This window comes from Theobroma cacao, chromosome 2 (genome assembly GCF_000208745.1).
Source record: "Theobroma cacao cultivar B97-61/B2 chromosome 2, Criollo_cocoa_genome_V2, whole genome shotgun sequence".
Lineage (NCBI taxonomy): Eukaryota > Viridiplantae > Streptophyta > Magnoliopsida > Malvales > Malvaceae > Theobroma > Theobroma cacao.
The window spans coordinates 10,907,739-10,922,589 of record NC_030851.1 but is presented as its reverse complement, the minus strand read 5'-3'; the positions used below and the strand labels follow the sequence as shown (position 1 = coordinate 10,922,589).

The window sequence follows — 14,851 nt, the reverse complement described above, 5'->3', positions numbered from 1 at the left end:
ACAACAAATAAGCACAAACAATATGAAGCATTAGAATACACAAGTTCAATTCAATTTAATTAATTCATTCACTCAACATATTAATTTTTTCTTGTTTGTCAACAAAAATTGGCGACGGTCCTTGAAGTTAGGAGGTTTAGTACCCCTAGTTATGATCTCATCACATGGCGGTATTGGGTTACCAACTTCAACCAGAAATGGTTGAAGCACATGCTAAGTTAGTATTTCATTTTCATTTAATTATGGTGATACATGACATATATCAGTTAAAAATATACTAAAAACTTAAGCAAAGGTCAATTGGATTCTGTTTTAATCTATTACATAAATAAATTACTATATTTTTTGATTTATTAGATTATTAAATGTGACAAGTTTAAAGGGTCAACCGTCAATCAGACTAATTCAGTCACACCCTTCCTCAGTTCCTCTACTCATGCACTGATTCTGTTGGAGTTTATACTCTTGGGTTTTTAGGGTATTCTGCAATTTACATCATTCCTTTCAGCCAATGTGTTCCCCACCCTCGTAGAATTAATTACATTCAGTTGGAGTGATCTCTCGTTCAAATATTAGGTTCGTTGTCATCTTGTTTTCAGTATTAAATGAGTGGTTCAAAAGGTGAAATTTCGAAATCGTTTTGACTTTGAAATGATTTTACTTAGAAACAAAATCAAGAGACGTGGGTTGCAAGGTCGCAATCTATCCCCAAAGCGTCATACCCACTATTCTTGAATAAATAAACAAGATTTGAATATCTCACTGCCAAAAAGCTAAGCATCATTACATTACTAACTCAGCTTGGAAAATAATTAAGATAAGGGCATTCAATTATACAGGTATCATAAAACTGCCTTGATAACATTGCCAGGGCCCAGGTCGGCATGATGAGAAAGAGATTGAACAACAGGAGATTGATTCTTTCCCCTTGTCAGTCAAGAGACTTCTTCCATGAGCAACAGCATGGTATCGACTTCTCTTTCTCCTTGAAAAAGACTCAAACTTAAAGCATGCCCCATGACTATTCCTCTGGCTATGGAACTGGAAAAACGCTGAACCTCTGATTGTTTTGTTAGGAAATATGAAGTTGGATTTGATTCCGTTCAAGTTCCTGATTAATAAACACAACTAGAAGGAAACAATGGGATTATGATGAGTTTATTTTCTGACTAGGTTCAAAAACTCACTAGACTAGGTCATAATTCTCTCATGAAAAGCCTATGATAAGTGGACTTAATGATTGATTTATAATATATAAATGAGAAAGTGACATGGAACTGTACATTCTTATCAAGCCATCATCTCCTCTTTCACCAAGTAGCCAATTCTATGGCTATTATGGCAGTCTTTGTGTTATATCTAGGATCTCTTTGCTAGAACACGTATAATATAGTCTTCTCGTTGGAGTGATTTTTCAAGCATTACCTTTTGGCCTTTTGAAGGAAAAAGGATTAAATTATTGGTAACTTGTTGTAGTATCACAAGAATAAAGTTTGCCGACAGCAAACAGTGGGTGCAGCGACAGATGAGTTGGTTAATTACCAATGATCATTGAGCTTAATTATGCTTAATAATAATTGTGGCATCAATACACTTAGATTGGACTATTAAAGCCTTCACTTACTCGAGATTTCATGACAGAATACAGGTGGACCATCACGCCGGCTGGCTTTCTGAATCTTACCAAAGCTGGATATGCAATTAAGTCGTGGCCATGCTTGTACGTTGTATGTCCTAGACGAATTCCATTCACGAATTAAAAAACTTTAGTAGCTTTTACAAGTAAATTTTCTTTTCTTCCATTAAATTACAATTGGGTTATAGAAATTGACATAATTTTGCGTAGTGTTGCCTATGAAACCGTTCAAAGTACACGCTGATTGCATGATCCACGGCTTATTAACTTTGTCAATTAAGCAACTATAGGCGGAAAATGTTGCCCCAGAAGGCAAACTAACGAGAAGGAAGGGTACGTGTTCCCCTTTCTGTCCGGCTTCTCACATGGGAAAACTTTTGTCTGTTTTAATTAATACTTGGCTAATCAGATTTTGCGTATCAAATGGTTCGGTACCAAATGGAAGCATACGGAATTATTATATGTAATTTAAAGACAAAAAGAAAAAGAAAAGCTTAACAGTTTCAAAGGCCAAGAGACCAGACTGGACAGTACAGAATCCAAGTCTCCATCGCACATGAGGGGTTGGGCGGGGATATTTTGTTTCTTTTCGTCTTTTTTTCACCTTTTCTTTTTAATATCATTTTCATAGTATTATTTTTCTATGGTTAATTTGGTATAGTTTTGATAGGGAAGGGAGAGAAGGAGGTCATCACACATGGCCCATGGGTGTTGAATTGAGAGACTTGTTTCAGTAGCTATATTAAAATTCAAGGAAACTGTGGGGAAGTCAGGTGCAGTGCATAGATCTGATTTTAACCAGCAAGCTGATACCAACATTCCAGCCTCCACCCAACCTCTCCTCACATTACAGCCTCCCAATATTTCTTCCTTCTCCTACAGTTTTTGACAGTCTCTCAAGCACACAAGTTAGGTGTGCTTTCTCTGCCTTCCTTTTTCAGTTTTTTCTCATGTGGCCTGGACCTTCCTCATTTCTTGCATCATTTTCTGGCATAAAAACCCCAAATCCTAAACAGAAAGGCAGCAACTTTCAAATCTATCTGTCTTTCTTTCACTTATGTCTTAAAGCAGTCCTTTCTATTTGGTTTTTGGTAACCTTATGAAGAGGGATCTGCGTTCACATTTGAGTTTAAGGTACTGTAATCTCAACTTGGGTATCCTTAAATTCTGGACTGTGTTAAATTAGAGCCAAAAGGATAACCAAATAAAACTATCTTTTTTTTTCTGGAATTTTTGCCTGTTGATTGGTTTTCAGGTTCCTTCCCATATATAGAAAGATGGTGGCTGGAAATGGGCTGTTATACCCAATTCTTGGATTTGCGTCATGTGTGGCTTTTATTTACATGTCTTTTGGCGACTTGAAGCTTAGTAGTTTTCCCAAGGAACCAAGGTTAAGTTTTGTGGAAAGGAATGGGACACAATTCTTTTTGGATGGTAAACCGTTGTATGTTAATGGATGGAATTCGTACTGGTTAATGGCCCATTCTGTGGATGAAAATAATAGACCTAGGGTCAGTGCAATGCTGCAAGCTGGTGCAAAGATGGGTCTCACTGTCTGTAGAACTTGGGCCTTTAACGATGGAGGGTATGATGCTCTCCAGATTTCCCCGGGGCAATTTGATGAGCGAGTTTTCAAGGTATCAGAAAGAAATTCACACTTTTTTTAAAAAAACTTTGATGCGATGCAAATAATCTACATTTTGTTCAATGCATGATTGATTCAGCTTTATAATTTCTATCCTAGATGATCTGGGTGTTCAATACAAGCTTAATTTTAGCATTTAGGTCTTCATTAGGTGTTTGATTTACTTGATTTTGTCTAAATTCAGTTCCATCATTTTCGGTTTCAAGCTTACAGGATAACAGCTAAGTAACTATGGACCTCATTGAAAGGCAGTAAAGAGATTTCCAATGTGCATATAGAAAATGATTTAGTTTATTGCACACTTTTTACTGGACTAAATTATGTTTGTTCTGAATATTAGGATGATTGAGCTCTCCAAAAGTGTAACTTTGAAAGCTAGAAACGAAAGAGAATAGGATGAAAAGCTATTCAAATTGCTCCGTTTCTCAGCCTCCTGCTTGATTAGAACCTGTCAAAAATCCCAGAAAATCCTTGACTCCATCACATTTTCTGATATCAGTTAGTATGATTCTTATGTACATTTTCCCAATTATTGTTGTTTATTTTAACAACTTTAGGTTGTGGCAGGCCTTGGATTATGTCATTGTAGAAGCAAGGCAACATGGAGTTAGGCTGCTTCTTAGCTTAGTGAACAACTTGCAAGCATATGGTGGGAAGACACAGTATGTCAACTGGGCATGGCAAGAAGGCGTTGGTTTGAGCTCTTCTAATGATTCCTTCTTCTTTGATCCATCAATCCGCAAATATTTCAAGAACTATGTCCTGGTATCTAATTATCTCTTTTCTTATATTTGAACAATAGGAATTTTCGTCCCCTGCATTATGATGCATGTGTATGAGTGTGCCTATGCTCTTCAGTAAACTGCTAGCAATTGTGCTGACATTACACTGTTGAAATAGTTAAATCTTAACTCTCAAAAAGGAATCCAGATGCTGGAGATGTCTTAGCCACTTGCTTATTTGTTTAGCCTTTAAATTCTGACTATGACTATTACTTTCGGACAAAAAAAAAAAAAGAAAAAAAAAGAAACTCTGACTATTGCTGTATAGTGTATAGGGCCCCTTAAACCATATGGACCAAGTGTTTCACCTGTATATAACAAACACAAAAGTACGAACTACAATTTGATTGTGAAAGAGAATTAGCCTAGATATCATTATTAAGAAATGACTATCCCTTCAATCATTTTAGGGCTAAGACAATACCATAATTAACAGCTAGAGATAACAGAATCAGGTGCCACTGCAGTTTTAGAAAGAATGTATATAAATGAAAGGAAATTGCTTACAGCTGTGTTACATAAGCTGTATAAAGTGTTGTACTTTCCTTTTTCTTTCTTCTTTTGGGACAGAAGTGAAGTATATATGATATTTCCTTTTTGCTTTTGTTTTTCAATAAAAAAAAAAAAGTTTTGCTAGCCTGGTTGGTTGCCATTTTGAAAATGCAAAAGTACTTTCATTGTCGATGCTGATTCAGTAGCTTGAATGCATCTAATACAGCTTACTAGGCAGTTTGGCGAAATTGTAGTTCAGCATATCTTGATGCAGTAATAACCTGAAATTTGGAAATCAATGAGCGATAATGTAATGAGAAAATCAGAGGATAAGCAGAACAGAAATCCTTCTATATCTGTGGAGTTGTTCTTACGCAAGAATAAAACAAATAAGAAATCATGATTTGAATATTAGCCTTGGTAATGTTTTTTTATGTTAATGGATGGAGCATGTATCTCCACTCTTGCAGTATGGTAAAGTTTGGTAGATTATCTGCAAACTTTTCAGATGAAGTGTACTTGTCTCAGTGCTAGCCAATACAAGTAGGAGAACACTTAACTTCCCAGGGTCTTCTTTCTGCCAGTGCAATATATATTAAAACATTATTATGAAACTTTGCAGAGACATGGTTATATGGGAATGAGGTTGGCAAATAGTCCAACTAACAGTATGATCTCAAATTGAGGGGAAAATATAGTTTCTTCTGAAGATAGAGCCTCTTGAATTCTTTTTAAATGTTTGCAATATCATAAATTCAAAAATATTCATGCTTTCGAAAAAAAAAATCAAAAATATTTTCTCTGCTGCTATAAAATATTATTCTGATATATTTCTTTTCCACAGACTGTCCTCACAAGGAAGAACACCATCACTGGAATTGAGTATCGGAATGATCCCACCATCTTTGCTTGGGAGTTGATGAATGAACCCCGTTGCATGTCTGATCCTTCTGGGGATACACTTCAAGTGAGTTTTGAGATCTGACACTATTTATTATAAGCTCTAATATTGACCCTAGATTGGTTTCTTACTTTGTTCTAAACCTTTTTTAATCTTGACAAATTATACTTAACTGTAGATGAATGTAATGTTGTCTTCTAAAATTTTATATAACGAGTGCTAGGATTACTGGTGATTGCAGGTTTCTTACTTCTTGTAAATCTATAAGGTTGGATATTTATTCTCACTTTCTTTGGAATAACTGTTGCCCTCTTCCACTGAACTTGGTCAAAGTTTGTCCATTCTTCGAAGCAAAGCTCAACTTTAGTGACTTTCTTAAAACTAAAACTCAACTTAGTTTCTTTACCATATAACTTTATCTTTCTTCCATGCCTGCAAAGGCCTATAAAAGCTTTCTACTTCAATAACCTGAGAAAGGAGAATTTTTTTCCTTTCAAAGCTTTAAATTCATTAATCAGAAATAGTTTAATTTAGAAAACAGTTTTTATATTTCATATGCATTCATCTCAGAGAGAGAGGTTTTTCTTTCTTCTAAGGCTTATTGATTTGTGTCTGAATGTAAATTTAATATTCTGCATTCAATTGCAGGATTGGTTAGAAGAGATGACAGCTTTCGTAAAATCAATTGATAAAAATCATCTACTGACCATTGGCCTGGAAGGATTCTATGGTCCTAAAAGCCCCAAGAAGTCAACTGTGAATCCAGAAGAGTGGGCATCGACCCTTGGATCTGATTTTGTCCGCAACTCCAACATTGCAAATGTTGATTTTACCTCTGTTCATATATATCCTGACCATTGGTAAGCAATATTAACTGACTCTATGAAATTGTGTTAGTATAGTATGCATGTAAAGAATCTATTCTATGACACATAATGAAGCCTGTCATCAGTGGAAGAGCCAGATTTTGAAGATTAAGGGTGACAAAATGTAATGGTTAATTGCAAATGACATTTGAAGACCATAATCCTCGTGGCCACAACTTCGTATATTTTTAGAAAGTCCTCAAGCATAAGAGTGATAAGAAGATATAACAAAGTTGGGGGGGCTATGACCTCTGCCTAATCAGGAATCTAGTTTTACCCAGCCTTTTAAATATTAACTTTGCTTAAAATTTTACATTTTAACCTTTTGGTTGTTGTGCACAATTTGATAAAAATGTTATGAAGACTTGTTTCAATTGTCTCAGGTTCAGTTTAGATGGTCTTTTGAATTACAGTATAATTTTCGTAGGCACTCGGTTGTTTCTTCAATAAGCATGTTACTTATATTTAATCCAATTTTGTTTTAATTTCCTCTTTGGTAGGTTTCATGATCTAGGATTTGAAGAAAAACGGAGTTATGTTTCCAAGTGGATGCGTTCACACATTGAAGATTGTGACAAGGAACTGAAGAAGCCTGTTATGTTCACTGAATACGGCTTGTCAAACCAGAACAAAGACTTCCAGCCATCCCAGAGAGAGCGGTTTTATAGAACTATTTCGGACATCATCTATAAATCTGCAAAGAAGAAAGGGTCTGGGGCAGGTGCTTTAGTCTGGCAATTCTTTGTTGAAGGAATGGAAGAGTATAATGATGATTTTGGGCTTGTACCATGGGAAAGCCCCGCAATTTACAAACTGACAATAGAACAGTCATGCAGATTGGCTAGAATCCAAGGACTTATTCATGAAAAGGGAAACTGGAAAGAACTGTGTTCCAAGAGAGAGTAAAACTAGTTTAATCAGAAAATCAATTCTTTATGGTGAGGTCGTTTGTCCAAGGGGTACAAGTTCACTGGTATTGTACCGTTTTTTTTTTCTCATTTTCACACAAATTATATTAGGTAGATATGCAGATATATAGCACTACGCTGCATAAATTTTCATAGCTGTCTGTTTAGAGATTTTCATGGTAGAACTGTGAATGAAATCCCCAGATATTTGTGGGTTGCAGCACAGATTAAATTAATAATAGTATAGTTTGGAAGAATTTCCGGTGTTGTTAGGGTTGAAGCTTGAATGAAACCAGTCTTTGATTGTCCTTCCCCAAAAATCAGTCACAGCCAACAGCTAAGCACGCTGGATGGTTTGTGTTATCAAGTAGATGAAATTGTAAAATATAAATTAAGCCCCAACTCCTACAGATCATCATTGATGGACTACGAAGCAAGTAATGTCAACCAGTTATTTCACCTATTCTATGTATATTCAAGGAAAATTAACTTGTATTCACTATAAATTTAGATTTAGCAGTGCTTACAGCTCAAACAAACACAAACATAAAAATCCTAGACCTATCTAGAACTTGATCCACGCTTTGCCAATCTTGGAGAGGTCCTAGTCCCACTCTGCCCCTCAACCTTGCCGTTCTTCAAGCCCTTCTCGATGCTCTTCTTCTTCTTCTTGTCCCCTTGAAATTCCGACTCCATGTTAACCTCCTCCACAATATTCATCACATCAACGCCGATCCCATCGCTAAAACTCCTCTCCCTTTTGCTCACCGCAACGCCATTGCTCGCCACTCGCTCAAAATCATCCCCCAATTTCCTCGCCGCACCTCTCCTCAACACCCTCTTTTCTTCTCTCTCCTCCACCATTTCGTCCTCCTCATTTTCACTCTCGTCGTCGTCGTTCAGGTCCAAGAACCTCCTTCTCTTTACTGCCACGGGAGCAGGAGGGGGAGATACGGAAGCATCCCTCTTGTTTTTCTTGATGATATGAGCTTTGTCAGGGCTGTCCTTGACAAGTTTCTCGCGCTGGGCCTTGAGTCTTTTGACGTTGCCTTCGATGCGACCTTGGAGACGGAGGCGCTTGAAGCTGAGACCACCCATGGACCAGTGGGCCTCATTGGCCCATGAGAGAAGCGGATCGAGGACCGGAAGCGGAGGATCTACGCGATCGGAGTTAAACTTAGTGTCGGTGTAGATGCGGGGCCGTGGAAGACTACTGCCGTAGAACTTGCCCGGGCCGAGAGGAACCACCATGGTTTGGCGTTTAGTAGTCGACGTTCTTTGAGGAAATTTAACGAAAAGATTATTTTGGTGGGAATTCGGAAAACGTTGAAAGGAAACTGGATGATTTGAGATGCTTTCGGGGGCTCTTGATCATCGTTGTAGGGGGGAGAAGCATATAAAGAAGGCAAGCATGGCGGGTGATTTTAGCGGGAACGGTTTGGTTTGGCGCCCAAAGTTAGCGCCATCATGAGCTGGCAAGTTTTCCGCTAAATTCAAGGTTTTGTTCTTTTGGGTTTTGGCAGGGTCAGGGATGTTGATCGTTGGATTCCCACTTGGCGATAATAAGGTAGGGGAAATCATGGGCTAGGCCCATGTATTGATAATCTTCGAGACGAGCCGGGGCCCAGGTCAAAGCGAACATTTGGTAGAAAATTGGTTCCCCATGTGTTGATAGCATAGGACGGTAGGACTAAGAAAAATTTCGGTGCCTTTGATGGTCATGCTAGAACCCTAGACGTACTACTTAATCGGGTCAAATAAATTAATCGGTCCAGCTATGCCAACAGAGTTGGTGAGTGAAACTGAGAGGAAAAATACCATAGATTGCATTACTTGACTTTCCGGCTATTAAGACGGACTTTTGGTGTGTAAAAAGTTTGAAAATATATTCAAACCATTATTTAAGTCACTAAGCTCACACATATCAAACATTGACTACTATCATTATTCCCTTTTAAAGGTGGATTCTCGATTGCTAGACAAAACCAAAAAAAAAAAATAAATAAAGAACAAGGGAAGGAAAAGACTCAAAAGAGAGTTTTAATTAAGGTTGAAATGTATTATAAGAAGTTTCATGGCAACAACCCACCCTGAGTTTCTAGGCTGAGCTCATCACAAGTCTTCTCATTCGGTTGGGTCAATGAATGATAAAAAAAAAAAGTTAAAGAGTTATTTCAATTAAGATTGTTATTTTATACATTATTGATAAAAAAATTTTAATTTTACAAATAAAGTTAAAATATTACATTATTGATTCAATGTTTAATGTCACATGTTGGAACTTAAGCTCAACCGACATAAACCTTAAACCTAACAAAAGCGAAAGCTAAATAAAGGAAAAAAAGAGAGAGCTATTTAGAGAAATGAAATGCTTTGTTATTTCTCTTATATGAGTTACAAATGAGGAGAAGGGGCCTATTTATACATTAATAGGCCTCTTGTTAAGATTAGATTACAATATAGGGATAAGATAGGATAAAATAAAGAAATGATGATAAGGGATTTAATTTGAAAAAATAATATTCAAATTAAATCCAAATTTTAATTTAATCTAGTAAATCTATATCTAAACTTCGATATACATTAGCAAATCTAAGAGTTCAAATCAAATTAGACACTTTTAGGGGTGTGTGGGCTGCTAGTTTGTTTAGGCTATTTGGCCTACCTGTTGGGCCTAGGCTGGTTTGACTTCTTGGGCTGTGACATTCTCTCACACTCAATTCGGCAACGCCCTCCTTGCCTTAAGGAAAAGCTTTACCTTGTTTTGGTGCAGTGCATTCCAAGGTGTCTAGCCTAACTCGAATCATGGCACTCATTTATGATCTCTTTACATAATCCTCCATGTTGCGACAAATATAACCTCAACTCTTGAGGGTAAAGAAGACCATCTTGGACCATAAATTGTCTGATTTTCCCATCCTTGGCATACTCCATCAATGATTGTGCCATAGTATCATGTGGTAGTCCCTTCTTGATGCGCAGCACAAGCACCCCCTACGCTTCACTCACTAGTATTAATGTGGCCTTCCTACTAAGGGCATTCGCCACTAAATTTGTTTTACCAGTGTGGACCTCGTATGGTTTGGTGTGATCTAACAATGCTAACATTGGCTCCTCACATATTACCTTTTTCACTTTTTCGAAAGCTTACTGGCTTATTATATTCCACTCCCATGCCTTTCTCTTTCTTAGCATGTCAGTTAGTGGTGCAATGATAGAAGAGTAGCCTCTAACAAATCTTTGACAATAATTAGCAAGGCCTAAAAATGATCAAAGTTCAGTTACCTTAGTGGGAGGTTCTTTGTCAAGTATAGCCTTCACTTTGTTTAGATCCAACCAAATGCATCCACCACCAACAATATTTCCCAAGAAAGGTCCCTCTTAGAGGTTAAAAGTGCAATTCTCCTTCTTCACGAACAATTCATTCTCCCTTAATGCTTCCATCACTTGTTTAAGATGTACCACATGCTCCTCTAATGCTTTATTGTAAATGACAATGTCGTCCAAGTATACAACCACAAACTTATCAAGAAAAGGTTGTAATACCTTGTTCATGAGGGTGTAAAACGTGGCTGAAGCACTAATGAGTCCGAATGGTATAACGAGGAACTCATAAGAACCATAACGAGTCACACATGCAATCTTAGGCCCATCCCCATTGGCTATGTGTACTTGGTAGTACCCTGAACGTAAGTCTAACTTTGTGAACCATGTCACCTTTCCTAACTGATCGAACAAGTCTATAATCAACTGTATGGGATACTTGTTTTTCATGGTGAGCTTGTTCAAAGCTATGTAGTCGATGCATAACCTCAAAAACTCATCATGCTTGCATCATAACAACACTGTTGTGCCTTACAGGGATTTGGAAAGTCTGATGAATCTAAGATCAACTAACTCTCTTTGTTGTTTCCTCAACTTGACTAACTTTGAAGGGGACATTTGATAAGGGGCTCATGCTTGTGGTTGTGTCCCTAGTACCACCTCGATGTGATGATCAACTTCCCTTTGAGGAGGTAGCCTATTAGGTAAACTTGCCAACATCACATCCTTGAACTTGTCCAACACCTTTAACACCTCGATTGGAGCCTTCACAAGAGCCTTTGGGGTATCCTCTAACTTGAGGACTGCGACAAATGTTTCCTCATTTCGTCGTGCACCTTTCGCTAGTTGCATTGCTAATAGTAATTTAGTGTCTAGGTTACGTCATTTTCTTACTAGTATTACACGTTGTCCCGTAGTGCCCAACACAAATGGAATTTGCAAAAGGCACAAGTAAAGCATTAATCTTATTACACATCTAATTGTACATCCACTATTGTTAAGCCCATGGTTGGAACTTCCTTTGAATTCACCGTTTTGATGAAACCAACCTTTTTATTGGGCTTCAAGCTCAATTTCTTGGTAGCACCCTCAGCCACAAATAAGTTTGAAGCCCCTGCGTCAACAAGAGCCTCCACCGTTTGTCCATTCACCACTATGTCAGCAAACAAGAATCCCTTTTTTTAAGTGAATCCTTTAGCCTTGATTGCGCTTAACACCATGGATCCAAGCTTTGTGGCCTTTGTGTCTTGTTCATTTTCCTCTTGAGCAATGGCCACTAACTTGGCCCTTTTCAAACAATCCCTCACTCAATGTGGACTGTCACATAAAAGGCATGATCGTGGATTTTTTCCCCCATTTTGGTTGGTCTTCTCCTTCTCTCGAATGACTTTTTTCCCTTGCCATTGCCTTTTTTGGAGTGTTGATTTTAGTCTCCCCTATTCTTACCTTTCTCTTTAGGTTTGGAAATGGAAGGTTTGTTGTCGAACTTATGTCACTCAACCATCGATTCTACCACACTCATGGCCTTCGTGATGATTTGCACACCTCATCTTTAGAGTTCTAACTTGGCCCATGATTTGAGCCCATTCATAAAAGCAAAGAGTGCTTCCCTTTCACCAAGATCGTTGATTTGTAACAATAATTCAGAGAATTGTTTTACATATTCTTTTATCTCACCTTGTTGGGTAAGCCTCATGAGTTTGCCACGAGCCTCATTATTTGCATAGTCAAGATATAATTGTTTTTGGAACTCCCTCTAGAACTTTGCCTAAGTGCTAATGGTCATTCTCCAAGCTTTTCATTACACTTATGTCTCCATCATAGCAAGGCGATGTCCACCAAATACATGGCTGCGAAGTTAATCTGTAAAGCATCCTCTGTGATGCCCATGGCCTTGAAGTATTGCCCCGAGCTCTATAGGAAATTATCCGTCTCCTTGGCTTCTCTCTTACCTTGGAATTCCTTGAGCTTAGGCACCTTTAAGCGAGTCCCCAACCAAGCGACTAGGGCATCACCTTCTATGGTTGCTTCTAGTGCGATGAGTTTGTCCTTAAGCACATGGGCAGACCTAGCTATATAAGAGTGGTGTCACATGACACCACTCAATTGTTAAAAATTTATACTAAGTATATTACTAATCCAGAATTTTACATAGGTAATAACATAAGAAAACCCACTACTTTTTTTACAATTTTATAATGAGTGGGGTAAAAAATTCTCGATAGAAGTAAATTTATCAAAAAATAATTTATATATTAATATTTAAATACTAAAAGATAAAAAAAAATTAATTTAAGATTTTATTAAAAAAATCAAAACCTAAACTGCACCCTTTCTCTCCAGAAATTCAAATATTACTTTTAAGACCTGTAATCAGACTTCTCTCCTTGATCTTTAGTTGCATTTTTCACTTTTTCAAAACAACTCATCTAGACTTTAATTGTTCAACTGTAAATAGTTTTCAACCAAAATCAAGTTTTTCAATGATTCATGTGTAAATATGTTTTAATTAATTTGATAGTTTGAGACCCGAACATAATCTTTCTAATAGAAAATAATATTACATGTCAAATAATAACTTGTGTCTTTCTCTTTTTGATTTATTTTGTAGATATATTATTTGATTATTTAATTTTTGTATTTAATTTTATGTGGTCTGTGGATGCTTATACTTAATTTTGATCAATAAATAGAAATTTGTCAAATTGTTAGTTGTTGAATATACTAATGAGAAATGAGTAATAATTTTTAACAAGTTTTTGTATAAATAAGTCATGAAAAAATATTTTAAAATATAAGAAATTGTCTCACAAGATTCAAATCCTAGGCAACAACAATATCATTCTACTAATGATGGTACTCAATAATCTTCTAAGCAAAGTTGTGTTGAATTTGATCTAAGTACTCTCTTGATAGATCCTAAATTGAATTTTTTTTTTAAATTATTATTATTATTTTAATTATAACACCACTCAAAAAATTTTTTGAGTTTACCTTTGCCTAAGCCCCCATACCTCTTGCTACAACGACTTGACAAGCTCTTTCAATGCCACATCTCAATGGTTCAACATCTCCATTGATTCATTGAGGGTTGACTGCAACGCTCCATGAAGCTCATCATCTCTGGACCCCAACTCTTCTATATTGGCCTCGAACTCCTTGAGTATGTCTCTCATCTCTCCTACAATCACCTCCATTCTAACTACTCAGTGTTCGAGAGTGGACATTATGTCCTTCGACTTACTTCACTTGGTTGCACCTCTAATCTCCCTTGCCTCGTGGGTGGATGCAGACTAGTCTTTTGTTGACTAAATTAAATGACAACCTCAAGGATGAATTTATCTATTTAGCATAGTAATAGCAGTGCATAGCATTTACAAGTTAACATATGGAATAGTACTTTAGCTAGTAAAGTTTGAAGCTCTTTATAAACTAACAAAAAGCAAGGAATTAAGAGTTTTTTGAAAAAAAAAAAAACCACCAGTAATGTAACATCAAATGAAGATGTCATATTCTTTGTCCCAACTTGTCACGTAATAAATAGTGTTTAAACTGAATTTATTATGTATTGTTAAATTTTAAAATGAATATGAAATTTAAAATCAATTAATAATTGGTGTAAAAATATTTATTATATTTATATATTTAAAATATTTTTATTTAACAGAATTTAAATTTCTTTTATTATCACTCTAATATTTACTTTATATGTAAGAACAATAGATTTATGATATGATATAAAATTCACGTATGTATGTATAAAAAGTTTATTACAAAAACTTAATCAATGCGATAGCACTTACTTTGATATTATATTAAATTTTAGAATAAATTTCTAATTGATAATGAGATAAAGAAGTCTTTATTATATTTATATATTTAAAATAATTAATATGATAAAATTTTTTTATCTATTAATAATAAATTTTAAATTAAATGATAAATATTTTTCATCTATTGTTCATTAATTTCAATTTAAATACTCGTCCATAAAATTTAACAGTGAGCTATCTCACTTCTCCATCATGTTGTAGCATTTGGTGGGGTCTGCTCTCCACTTGACGCAACTTTGGTACTGAACTAAAACAGGTTGTCGGACTGAATAAACCTTTTTTGGCCACCAAGGAGACGTGACTCGAGGCATAAATGACAAAATAATGGCCCATGACAATTGAATTGAATGGAAGTTAATTCAATTATTGGGGAATTTTGTCAAACTCGCGTTACTTTATTACTTTTTTTAAAAGAAAATCTCTTGTCCTTTATCTCATCTCATATTAATAAAAAAGAATAAAAT

At 36.1% G+C, this 14,851-nt stretch overlaps 2 protein-coding genes across 2 annotated transcripts; one reads left to right on the top strand and one right to left on the bottom strand.

Annotated features, from left to right (window-relative positions):
* On the top strand, positions 2,317 to 7,487 carry LOC18608714 (mannan endo-1,4-beta-mannosidase 2). Its single transcript, XM_007043541.2, has 6 exons — positions 2,317 to 2,770; positions 2,892 to 3,273; positions 3,849 to 4,046; positions 5,400 to 5,522; positions 6,105 to 6,316; positions 6,823 to 7,487. Exons 1-6 carry the CDS (start codon positions 2,736 to 2,738, stop codon positions 7,226 to 7,228), a joined length of 1,356 nt encoding a protein of 451 aa, XP_007043603.1. The 5' UTR covers positions 2,317 to 2,735; the 3' UTR covers positions 7,229 to 7,487.
* LOC18608713 lies at positions 7,669 to 8,700 on the bottom strand. The gene has a single exon (XM_007043540.2). The coding sequence runs from the start codon at positions 8,479 to 8,481 to the stop codon at positions 7,792 to 7,794; it is 690 nt and encodes a 229-aa protein (XP_007043602.2). The 5' UTR covers positions 8,482 to 8,700; the 3' UTR covers positions 7,669 to 7,791.